Source organism: Panthera pardus, unplaced genomic scaffold (genome assembly GCF_024362965.1).
Source record: "Panthera pardus isolate Hobbes unplaced genomic scaffold, ASM2436296v1 HiC_scaffold_11, whole genome shotgun sequence".
NCBI lineage: Eukaryota > Metazoa > Chordata > Mammalia > Carnivora > Felidae > Panthera > Panthera pardus.
This window is the reverse complement of record NW_026526666.1, coordinates 101,267,785-101,280,229: the sequence shown is the minus strand read 5'-3', so window position 1 is coordinate 101,280,229 and position 12,445 is coordinate 101,267,785. Positions and strand designations below refer to the sequence as shown.

The window sequence follows — 12,445 nt, the reverse complement described above, 5'->3', positions numbered from 1 at the left end:
GTTTGGGACGTGTCCGTGAAAAAGAAAAAAAAATTAATATTTATTTATTTAGAGAGGGAGAGCACGAGTGGGGTAAGGGCAGAGAGAGAGGGAGACAAAGAATCCCAAGCAGGCTCCACACTGTCAGCATAGAGCCCGATGTGGGGCTCGAACTCCCGAACCATGAGATCCTGACCTGAGCTGAAATCGAGTAGGACATTTAACCGACTGAGCCACCCAGGTGTCCCTGAAAGAAAAACTTCACTGTAAGCCACCGTCCCTAGAACCCTTGCTTTCCAACTGTTTTCTCAGGTGCCTCTCAACTGGCATACTGGTTACCTGAAACATAAAGACACCAATTTAAATTCACCTCTGCAGCTAAAATCCTCTGGTTTTCAAAAGGCATTTTCCAACTGACTACTACTATCTGTCTTCTTTTCTGAGAATTCTGTCATCCTCTCCTTCCCTTTCACTGCAGAGTGTCACCTTGTCTCCCTGGTAGTCCCTCTCCCACGGAGTCCATTGCGGTGCTCCTGCCAGACCACGTCTGCAGGGTTATCTCCCAGCTCCCCCAGGCCCCAGTGGTTTCTAGACCCAACTGCATTTAAACGACATTTTCCTTTCTCGTTTATCCTCACTGTCTTATTGTCTTATTTCACCTGTGACCCAACCTGCCCCTTCTGTTGGTTGGTGCAAACCTGTGCAAACCATTTCCATTTCCACGGTTGTCTTTGTTCATGTTTGTTCATCCCTTGCCTGGGAATTCTCTTCTTAGCTACTTACCCAACTCAAATCGCACCTCCTCTGGGACACTCTTCTTTATCCTAATACACATTAACATTTCCCTTTTCAAATTATTACACTGACAGAAAAGACAGTTCAGTATTTCAGTGTTTTATTTTTCCTTTCTCATCCGATCTCCAGGCGACCTGGCAGTGTTTTTCAGAGTTTTGTTTGTTTAAGGGAGGCGTCGTCTACGTTGGTAGGAATATTTTCAATAACCGCTTTAAGTTCATTGCAGAGTAACTCTCCACCTGCAGCCTATCAAAAGCTGAGGACCTTCTCTGCCAGGGCCCGGGGAATACAGAAACGTAGACACTAAACAGTGCCTGATGCCCAGGCTCCCGTCATGGTCTGTGCGGTGACAAATAAATATTTGAGTCACAAATGAACACGGAGAAAGGAGTCTAACCCAATCAACGCCCATGATAAATACCCCAAACGGACTCCCTGTCTCATGTTAACAAATCTTCGGGGGGAAGCGTGGTGTCTCCAGGACCACTGGGTTAACGGGAGACGTCACGCAGAAGCGCGCAGTCAACCCCCAGGACTGTCAAGGCCAAAGAATAACGTACCCGGGCCCAAAATAACGTACCACGCCACGGCTCTTATTCACCTACACAGTCCCTTTCAGCGTCCTGCGGCGTCACAAGGTTGGCGGCGGGCAGAGAGCTTGCAGCGCGACAGAGCCCAGCGCATCACGCCGCCCGCGTGGTCACCCCGCGCCGGCCGCCCAGCCCTTTCGGGTGGCCCCGCCCCCGTGACGCCCCGCCCCCTTCCGGCGCGCCCCTTCGCGGCCGCGGCCGGTGACGTCATCGGCCCCGCGCCTCCGCCCCGCCCGGCTCCCCGGCCTCCCGTCCCGCTGCGCCGCTCTGCCGACCGTCGCCCGCCGCCGCCAAAATGTGAGTGACGCGGCGGGACGCGGGGCGGCCTCGGGTCCCGGAGGGCGGCGGCCCGCGGCTGGGACCCTCCCCCGGCACGGTTCCCGCCGGCCGCCGCTCGGGCGTGAGCTTGCGCGGAAGCTCCCGAGGCCTAGGGGTGGGCGGCGGCCCCTGGGGTGCTGGCTGCAGGCGGGCCGACAGCCTCGCGGCCGTCGGACGATCGCGGAAGGGACAGGGCGGGGTGGGGAAGCCAGGGGCTTCCCGGAGGTAGGAAACGCCCCCACCCCCGCCCCTACCGCAACCCCACCCCTTCTCCTCTTGCCTCACCCCCCGGCCCAAGGTGCCAGAGGGGATCGGTGGCCACTGCCTTACACCTGGAGCGCCTGCTCGCTGCCTGGTGCTGGGCTGGGCTCCGGAAGTTGCAAGGGAAGAGACCTCGGCCCCGTCTAGAGGCACCTATGATCAGAATGGACTCAGGGGCAGACCTGTGGACCTTCTCTGTTTAAGCAGAAGCCGTCTTGTTGTAGTGGCCCTTGAAAACGTGGAGTTTACCGTGGTAACATTGAGAGAAAACCGTCAAGAGTCACGAGGACCCTCTGTCCCCCTCCAACCTGTTCGTTGCTCACCTACAGAGGAGCAAGGAATGGGTGCTTTCCCTGGGTTCCTTGTAGGAACTAAGGATCACCACAGGAGTGTACCTGGCTGAGGCTGCTGGGCCAGTAAATTACAGTGGTGAAGATCTAGATCCATAGAATTCTGTGGAACCTGGTCTAAAGACAGACTCCACCGCAGCCAGCTGCGTTGACTTTCGTAACCCCGCTTTATGCATCTGTAAAATGGGGTTAATAGTACTACCTCCCTCAAAGAGTCGTGAGAATTAAATGAGAAAACTCTTGGAGAAAATGTACCAGTACATGGCCCTTTGCGATTATCTATCAGACGAAACGATAAATAAATAAACTGTAAGGGCAGGCACGGCATCTACTGCATCCCTGGTCTTTGACACCTGGTAGGTATAAATAACTTGAATCAATGGATGCATCAGTAGCTCTTGTATGCGAGACATGTGCCAGGTGCTGTCTTGGACACAGGGACGAGACCTCTAAGGCACAGGAGTCCGTGATCTATTAGGAGAGCAAGACATTACTGATCACCTTTGAACAACATGGGTTTGAACTATACAGGTCCACTTACAGGTAGATTTTTCTCTGATAAATACAGTACGTGCTGTAACTGTATTTTCTCTTATGAGTTTCTTAACATTTTTTCTCTAGCTGACTTTATTATAAGAATACAGTATATGAGACACCTAACAAACAAAATATGTATTAATCAACCGTTTATGTTTTTGGTAAGGCCCCTGGTCAACAGCAGGCTGTTAGTAGTTAAACGTTTGGAGGAGTCAAAAGTTGCATGCAGATTTTCAACTGTGGAGGGGGCAGAAGAGGTCGGCGTCCCTTACCCCCACCTTGTTCAAGGGTCAACCGTGTGTGTGTGTGTGTGTGTGTGTGTGTGTGTGTGTGTGTGTGAGAGAGAGAGAGAGAGAGAGAGAGAGAAAGAGAAATCAAAGTGTGACCAACCTAATAACAGAAGCAATGAGGAACTTCAAAGCCACAGTGGTCAAGAAAGATCTGGCTGGGGAGAAGTAAGGCATTCAGCAAGGATTTTAAGAGAGGAGTACCTTTTAAGAGAGGAAGCACCACTTCACCTCATCTTTCCCACTCGCGCCACCCCTCCTACCTGCACCTCGCTGTTCCTGACCCTGTTTGTGTAAATACATTTCTCTGTACTGGAAAAGTGGCATTCTGTAACTGTTTATAACTTTGAAAACCATTCTTACCACAGTGAGAGAGCAGACGAGTACCGGCTGCATTTAAGTGGATGTGTGCCTTTAAACAATTGGAAAAAAAAAAAAAAATTGGGAGGTTGAATTTCCCTATTGTAGGATCCCTGATCTTAAGATCAGGTGCTTCAGTGATGCAGAGTAGATCTTATTAAACCTGCACTTTAGACCCCGGTCACTTTTAATATATGGATGAATCTTGAAGATTATAGGGGAATTAGAAGATACGTCATTTAAACCTTTGTTTATTACTGTAGGAAGGATTTCTCTTTCTGCTTTAGTTCTACCAGTGAGGGTCTTGGAGTAATGTCTTCATACGTACAACAATGTAATATTTGGAATAATAATTTACTCACGCTTGTGCCTTTACACATTTCAGGTCTACAGGTGCACCTGCAGGTTCGAGTGCTGCCTCTGGCAGTAACCGAAGACTTCAGCAGACACAAAATCAAGTGGATGAGGTATTGTTCTAACATGTTGCCCACAGTGACTTTTAAACCAGCATGGGAACACTGGAAATAATTCTGTTTAGAAAAAGTATCAGAAAAGCATGAATGTAAAGGAAACTTTGACCGTCTCATAAATGTAACAAAAATGTGTCCCCTCCTATTCTGAAAGCTCTGAGCCAAGCTTCTGAGAAGTTAGTCTCCAGATGTCATGCTGGTTTCCCTGTGACTGAACCACATATCTGAACCACAAACACTCCTCCTGAGAACATTCCTCCAGGAACCACCTTAAAGATATCTTTTGCTGCAATTAAAAAAAAAAAAAAAAAAAAAGGAAAAAGAAAGAACTACTTTATAAAATAGGGTAATAGAGTTTTAGATTGTTCAAGCCAAGACCAATCCCTCTTAGCAGATTTTTCATCAAAATGCTTCTTACGGTAGCCTGACTAATTCGTTCCCAAGCTTGAGCAAGCCTCAAATTCAGTTCCGGTTGTCACCCATTCGTGTACAGAAGGCAGGTGCTAGCAACCTGCTCTAGCCCGACAAATCTGTATTTGTGGGCGTCTCAAGTCCGAGGACCCTCAGAGCACCTTTTGTTCTGCTCTGCGTTTGCAGACCCACAATGGAAGACTGTGTGAGATTCAGACTAGTATTTATGTGGCAATTCTGTATTTAGCTTTTTGAAAAAAAATTTTTTTTAACGTTTATTTATTTTTGAGACGGAGAGAGACAGAGCATGAACAGGGGAGGGGCAGAGAGAGAGGGAGACACAGAATCTGAAACAGGCTCCAGGCTCCGAGCTGTTAGCACAGAGCCCGACGCGGGGCTCGAACTCATGGACCGCGAGATCATGACCTGAGCCGAAGTCGGCCGCTTTACCGACTGAGCCACCCAGGCGCCCCTGTATTTAGCTTTTTGAGGAACTACCAAACTTTCCACAGTAGCTGTACCATTTTGCATTCTCAACAGCGACGTCCAGGGGTTCCTGCTTCTCCACATCCTCACCAACACTTGTTGTTTTCTGTTTTCTTGGAGTGTAGCTGTGCTAGTTAGTGAATATGGAAGTATTGCATTGTGATTTTGGTTTTCATTTCCTTAATGACCAGTGATGTTGAATATCTTTTTTATGTGCTCGTTGGCCATTTGTACACATTCTTTGTAGAAATGTCTATTCAAGTCTATGGCCTGTTTTCTGATTGGGTAGTTTCTCGTTTTGTTGCTGGGTGGTAAGTGCTCTTCATATATTCTGGATATTACACCCTCTTTAGGTTAAAAATCATTTTAGGGTTAAATGATTTGCAAATATTTTCTTCCATTCTGTAGATTGTCTTTTCACAGCCTTGATAATGTCTTTTGATGCATAAAAGGTTTTAATTATTATTAAGTTCAGTTTATTTATTTTTGTTGTCGTTCTTGACTGGGTGTCAAATCTATAGCTAAATCTAAAGTTATGACGGGGGCGCCTGGGTGGCTCAGTCGGTTGAGCGTCTGACTTCGGCTCAGGTCATGATCTCGCGGTCTGTGAGTTCAAGCCCCGCGTCGGGCTCTGCTGACAGCTCAGAGCCTGGAGCCTCCTTCAGGTGTATCTCCTTCTCTGTCTGCCCCCACCCCTCCACTCTTTGTCTCTGTCTCTGTCTCTCTCTCTCTGAAAAATAAATAAACATTCTTAAAAAATAATAAAGTTATGACGATTTGCTCTTAGGTTTTCTTCTAAAAGTTTTATAGTTTTTAGCTCTCATATGTAGGTCATTCATCCATTTTGAGTTAATTTTTACATATAGGGTGAGGTATAGGGGTCCAACCTCATTGTTTTGCCTGTGGCTGTCCCATTGTCCTAGTACCATTTGCTGAAGAGACAGTCCTTTTCCTCACTGAATGCTCTTGACAGCCTTGTCAAAAATCAATCAGCTGTAGATGTTTGGGTTGATTTCTGGATTCTCAGTTCTGTTCCATTGGTGTGCATGTCTGTCTTTATGCCAGAGGCACACACTTTGATTACTGTAACTTTGTTGTAAGGTTTTGAAATTGGAAAGTCGGAGTCCTCCAACATTTTCTTTTCAGTATTGTTTTCAGCTATTCCAGTCCCTTGCAATTCCATAAAAATTTAAGGATCGGCTTTTCCATTTCTGGGAGGAGGTTGTAGGGGGAAGAAGGACAGTGGAATTTTCATACAGATTGTGTTGAATCTGTCTGCCTGTACATTGCTTTGAGGCATCTTGCCATCTTAACAATATTAAGTGTTCCTATCTATGAACATGGAATGTCTTCCCTTATAATTAGGTCTTTAATTTCTTTCAGCGGTGTCACAGTTTTCATTGTGCAGAGCTTTTGCCTCCTCGGTTTGATTTATACCCTAGGTATTTTATTCTTTTGGATGCTATTGTTTATGGAATTATTTTTTTAATTTCCTTTTTCTTTCTAGTATATGGACACATTCTGATTTCTGGGTGTTGATCTTGTAACCTGAACACTTACCGAATGTGTTTATTAACTCTAGCAGTGTGTAGATGCTTTGGGATTTTCTGTATGTGAAATCGTCTGCAAATACAGATTTTATTTATTTCTTTCCAATTTGGTTGTCTTTTTTTTCTTTTCTTGCCTAATTACTTTGGCCAGAACTTCCAGTACAGTGTTGAACAGCATTAGTGAAAGTGGGCATCCTTATCTTGTTTCGATCTTAGGGACAAACTCTGTCTTTCACTTTCATGTTGAGCATGGATATTCATTGTGGGTTTTTCCATAAATGCCCTTTCTCTTGTTAGGGAAGTTCCCTTCTATTCCTAGTTTGCTGAGTGTTTTTGTCATGAAAGAATGAGCACCGCCCCCCTCCCATTTATAAATGGAAGTTTGGCCCAAAGTAATAAAGTGCTGACCTGAAGGAAAACGTGCTGTTTACTTCACTGAGCCTTGTGTTTGTTCTTCCCTTCCTCTGTGTGTAACTCGGTGTGATCACGTTCGTTCAGGTGGTGGACATCATGAGAGTCAACGTGGATAAGGTGTTGGAAAGAGATCAGAAGCTCTCGGAATTAGATGATCGTGCAGACGCGCTGCAGGCTGGAGCTTCCCAATTTGAAACAAGTGCCGCCAAGCTGAAGAGAAAATACTGGTGGAAGAATTGCAAGGTAACTTTCTTTTCACTGGTTTTTGCATTAAGTCACCCTCTGCAGTCTCAGAGGGGCAACTAAGGCTCCAAGTATGGGACTTCTGTGAATGTTGGAGGTGAGTTGGACGTCCCGTACATGGAAATTTGGATTGACTCTGAGTCTAAGGCACTGACTGCCTGCCCTTTCCCTAGCCCCTCAGCTAGGAATTCTTCAGGTTCTGTGGCTGACCTTAACAAGCACATAGAACGGGAATGTCCAAAACCAATCATAAACAGAAGCCGCTTTCAACCCCTCACCCCCGCATCGCCCTGAACACAGACTGGCCAGAGAGGGCTGGGGTCGGTGGTCAGTTGGCATGTGGTTGAGTGCATGGCTCCAGCGTGACGAGAAAGGGCAGCTGGCGAGCCAGTGTGCCCCACAGGAGCACGGAGAGCAGCCCCGCAAGGAGTGTAGCCCAGAGCAGATGTTCTGCAGCTACCAGGGCCCGGGTGGACCCCACCCCCTTCCTGGGACAAAAGCAACGCTTCCGGACACACAGGACAAGTTAGCAGCCCTTCCTTACGTGAAGAACTTGTGTGCACAAAATAGATGCCTTTCTGGGGACCGCAGGCCATCTGACCGTCTTACAAAAAGCAGATAAATACCTTCATGCCCCGAATGAGAACAGGAAACTTAGGCTTTAAAAATTGTGAATCATTTCAAATTGTAGTGCACCTTAATTCCTCTGCCAGTGACTAGAATGCGATGCTCCTCAGTGAGCACGTTGACCTCTGTGTTTGAAATGTGAAATGGTCTGTTTCACAGATGTGGGCGATAGGGATTGTCGTCGTGGTCATCATCATCATCATCATCATCGGTGAGTTCTCTGGCCTCAGCTCCTCGTTCGGGTCTTCTCTGTATGTTCACAGCTGACCTCACGTACAAGAACTCAGAGTAAAAGTTCCCTCAGAGCTGGTAGTTTACTCCACAGATTTTCGTTTTCTTCAGTAAACGTTTTAAACACTTGAGTGTTGTTTCGTCAAAGTCCCCAAGATTTTTTATATAAACATTGATCCTTTGAAGTTAGAGAAAATGCATTCATTGTCACTGAGCCACCCTGTAGGTCAGTGGTGTCCTGTACCTCTGAGTACATTTTCTTTTTTTAATGTTTTATTTATTTTTGAGAGAGAGCGCGCGCGTGCGCACGCGTGAGCAGGGGAGGGGCCCAGAGAGAGGGGACAGGATCCCAAGCGGCTCCCGCGCTGACAGCAGCGAGCTGAGATGGTGACCTGAGCTGAAGTCGAACGCTCGGCCGCCTGAGCGCCCCCAGGGGCCCTCACCGAGTACCTTTTCGTCTGATCCTTCCTTTTACGAGAAACAGTGTGGTCTGCTGATGAAAAGCGTGACTGCCTGTTCCCCGCCATGGCTCCACTGCCATCAGCCGTGCGGCCTTAGACAAATCGCTGAACGTCTCGGAACCTCCGTCTCCTCATTTGTAGAGTGGGGACGATAATAGCACCTGCCCCACGTGTCTGTTGCGAGGACACAACTGGCCGATCCGTAACAAGCGAATAGGGTGGCGTCTGGCGTTTAGTGGTGCCAGCCGTGTAAGTAAATAAATCCGTAGACACACCCGCGCGCCCACAGAAGTATTACTAACTGGCATTGCTGTTGCTACTGTCGTATCTCCTCCTGGAACAAGCCGTCGGGGTTTTTAGCCCCACCCGTGGGAACCATTTGCAAAAGCAATTCCTGCCATCCTTTCCTTTCACGGTGGCCTCGGGGCCTCGGCACAGTTGTGGAGGGGCCCCCAGTACGCAATCGGCCAGATTGATGTTCGCGTTTAGACCGCGACATGCAGGGTCAGCTCTGGGTTCGCCCCGAAACACTAAACTGCTGTTTCCTCTGCTCTTTTTCCGTCTCCCCTGCTTGTTAGTGTGGAACGTGTCCCCGTGAAGAAACAGTGAAGCTCCGGCCTGCTGTTCGAGAAACCTCTTCAAGACGTTTGACTTAGAACCTGCTATACTCTCGAGCTCGCCTACTGTTCTGTCTAAAGTGAATATCTTCTGTTTGTTACTGTCAAGTTTAATTTCTGGGAAACGTGCCTTTGTGATCGTAAGCACTCCAAACTTGAAGTGCGGCCACCCGGCCCACACTTGGCCCGGCGCCTTCAGACTGCCGCGTGGCTGAGGAAGCGGACTGGAGTTCCAGAGTGTCGTAACCTGGAAGTCCCGCTGCGTGATTAATTGCCATTAATTTCAGTTAAGGGGATTCGTTCCCAGAGGCTCCCCCTGTCACACGGCATCTTCAGAACCACATTTTAAACCTTTAGGTAATCAGAATTCCAGTTTGTGCCTTCCAGAAAGAACACTACTGCCTAACACAAATCTGTAACCGTAACAGGTTGTGCCTTACTTTGCTATTTTTCTGATCCCCTGTAAGAGAACTCTGTACTGTTTGTAAGCACTACTGACCCTTGCGCCGTATTTAAAAATAAGATTCTGACCGAGAGTTTTTGCTCTTACCGTAGATACGAAGATGTTTACTTTCCTGTTACTGTTTTGTATCACTTGCTAAAAATGTTATTTTCATCGGAAATAATCGCCTCTCGAAAACATTTTTACAGAGCTAAGGCCATGACCAAAGTTTCTATTTTGCCAAAAAGTTAAATGCCAGTACAGCGTCCTCAAGTCTGTTCCCGACGGATAAATTCAGAAAAGTGACAAATGGAACTTAAGGTGCCCTTCAGAATTCAAATGATAATATTACAGTGAACCTTCTACATCCTATCAGGCCCTTCTTGCCTTTGAGATGCTGTATGTGGTGCAGCTCCCGCCTGCACCCCGCGCCCCCGCCCTGATTGAGCATTTCTCCCAGGGGTTAGAGAAGGTCTAAGCTAGACTCCAACCATCTCCTACCCAGACGCCGATCTCTGTCTACCCAGAGGTTTGCAGATTGTCGGCTCTGGACTCCAGTAGGTTTCTAATAATTACGTGAGCAGCAACTTTATAGCCTTCGAGTGAGACCCATCTGTGAACTGGTCATTAGGTGGCCCCGTCCCCACAGACGATGGCTTTTTGGAGTTTGTTTCCTATTTTTATCCATATTCCACTTCCTAAGTCTGTCTTCTAAATTACGCTTTCAGCGAGGCATCGGTCAAGGGTGGATGACTCTTCTCACGGAGAATAGCTAACCAGAGACACTTTCTTTTTTCGATGTCATAGACTGTGTGCACAAGATGCTGCTTTGGAAATAGCGTTGTCATCTGAGAGACTTGTGTATGTGAGACTCTCGTCATCAGGGTGTGTGGCTTAAGGATGGGAATTTAGGTAGGAATGACAACAGGCAAGGAGGCGCTGAGGGAGAAATACAGAGGGATCAACACTCTGCCCGCTGTCACGGAGGATTCTAAAATTCCTGTTCACGTGCTAGCATGTGACTTACAAAGCAACAACAGTTGAGGTGTGCAGGAACACGGGCTCCATTTGTTTAAGATCTGTTCCCCTGACATCACTGAAGTGATGCAGTGTCGAGGACACCCCGGCTGGGAGAAGGAAGCAGCGGTCAGCGTCGGGACATTAGCTCGCCCTCGGCTCAGGGTCCCTGGCCGTGTCTGACTCTGAAACCTTGGTGCTCCCTCCTTGCCTGACGCCCAGTCCCATGTAACCCGCCGGCTCCTGCATTAACCCAGGGGCACCTCGCTTGTATCTGTGCATTTGGCTGGGAACTTGCCCACTATTATGAGCTGAATAAACTGTTTATAAACTTGATTCTGGTACCTGTGTGCTTGTAGGATAGCTGCGTCCTGGTCCAGGTCTTCCCAGCGGCGTTCCTTGCTGCCGCCCCCACCTCTCACCTCCTGGTCCCCAGCCCTTCCCCGTCCCCTAGTGCACAGAAGCGAACCCCTCCCCTCGTGAGCAGTATAGGACGTGAGTGAGGAACTGACTTTTCCACGGTTACCGAAATGGTCAGGATCCGGCTTTTGGGTTTCTTAAATCTGTCATCTTTAAAGAGTGATGTGCAGGGCGCCTGGGTGGCTCGGTCGGTCAAGCATCTGACTCTTGATTTCAGCTCAGGTCACGATCTCACGGTTCGTGAGTTCGAGCCCCGAGTCAGCCTCCACACTGACAGCTCAGCGCCTGCTTGGGATTCTGTCTCTCCCACTCTCTCTATCCTTCCTGCATGCATGCTCTCTCTCTTTCAAAAATAAATAAATAAACTTAAAAAAAAAATAGTGATATCCAGGCTGGCCGTGTATATGGGAGAATAGATAGCCACCTATAGGGCACAGGGGTAGCTAGTACTCAGATGGGTGACAGACTTCTCCAGACACGTGGCTCGTTTTGACTCTGCATATCCTTCCCCTTGAAAACACTTTCACTCTCAATCTACAATCCCTAGGGAACAATATAAAACGGGTGGAAGTAGCCTTTGCTTATGTTTACAATAAAATGCCAGTTTCCGATGAAATCCTATTGAGAGAGAAGACATTGACTTCTTCCCAATGCCTTGGATAGATGGTCACTGCTTTTCTTGTCTGACCTACTATTATGTCCCAGGAAAGCACTAACAATAGAATTGTGCTGTTTGTTCAGGACCTTTATATAATGAAATCTGTATGAATTTGGGTGCCATTTTCAAGATTTTGAAGGAAAACCTACCATCAATGGGCCCTTCTCTACCCCTCCCTTAATGTCAGGATTCCTTAGCCAGCTGGATCCCCCTCAGCCAACTTCTCTCTCCATCCTACTTCTCTCCCTGGGCAATCTTACCTATTCCCACATCTCTATCCATTAGTGTCCTGATGATTCCTGGCCTGGTACACACAGGCCTCTCAAACTCAAGGTGGACCAGACAGAATCAAGCATTCCCCTGCCTCACGCCCCTCTTCTTGCCATTAACGTGTCTGTTCCAGAGAATGGCACCACTGTCCTTCCAGGGTCCACACTAGACAAGTCCACTGGACTTGCTGATATATATAAATATATATATATACGTGTATATATATGTATATACGTATATATATATTTGAGAGAGAGAGCGTGAGCAGGGGAAGAGCAGAGAGAATGGGGGACAGAGGATCCCAAGCAAGCTCCGTGCTGACAGCTTAAAGCCCAACGCGGGGCCTCGAACTCACGAACTGGGAGATCACGACATTGAGCCGAAGTCAGGCGCTCAACTGACCGAGCCACCCAGGTGCCCCTGGACTTGCTGATATTTTCCATCACCACACAGGTCACTCAGAATGTGCTGCAGGTGTGCTGTATAATAAACATTATAGATAAAAATCTCAACGGCTTAGAGTTCTTTCCTCACTCAGGGTACACGTCCAATGCCAGGCAGCAGGAAGCCCCTATCATCAGTGGCTCGGGGAGGAGCTTCCCGTAAACATTCTTTTCTGGTTCACTGTGTATCGCTGCGGCAGGAAGGGAA

At 47.8% G+C, this 12,445-nt stretch overlaps 1 protein-coding gene and 1 long non-coding RNA gene across 2 annotated transcripts; one reads left to right on the top strand and one right to left on the bottom strand.

Moving 5' to 3' along the window:
* Window positions 1-37: 37 nt before the first annotated feature.
* LOC109274035 (uncharacterized) lies at window positions 38-1,505 on the bottom strand. Its single transcript, XR_008420895.1, has 2 exons — window positions 1,355-1,505; window positions 38-226 (listed from the first exon to the last, which is right to left on the bottom strand). It is a non-coding gene; the product is annotated as an uncharacterized LOC109274035 (long non-coding RNA).
* A 28-nt stretch (window positions 1,506-1,533) lies between these two features.
* Window positions 1,534-10,782, top strand: VAMP3 (vesicle associated membrane protein 3). The gene is made up of 5 exons (XM_019461263.2): window positions 1,534-1,661; window positions 3,863-3,944; window positions 6,893-7,051; window positions 7,838-7,889; window positions 8,949-10,782. Coding segments are annotated over exons 1-5 (315 nt in total). The 5' UTR covers window positions 1,534-1,659; the 3' UTR covers window positions 8,969-10,782.
* Window positions 10,783-12,445: the final 1,663 nt, after the last annotated feature.

Coding starts and splice junctions, on each gene's coding strand:
- VAMP3 (XM_019461263.2), top strand. Junction 3,945..6,892: donor CACAAAATCAAGTGGATGAG/GTATTGTTCTAA, acceptor ACGTTCGTTCAG/GTGGTGGACATCATGAGAGT. Junction 7,052..7,837: donor ACTGGTGGAAGAATTGCAAG/GTAACTTTCTTT, acceptor TCTGTTTCACAG/ATGTGGGCGATAGGGATTGT.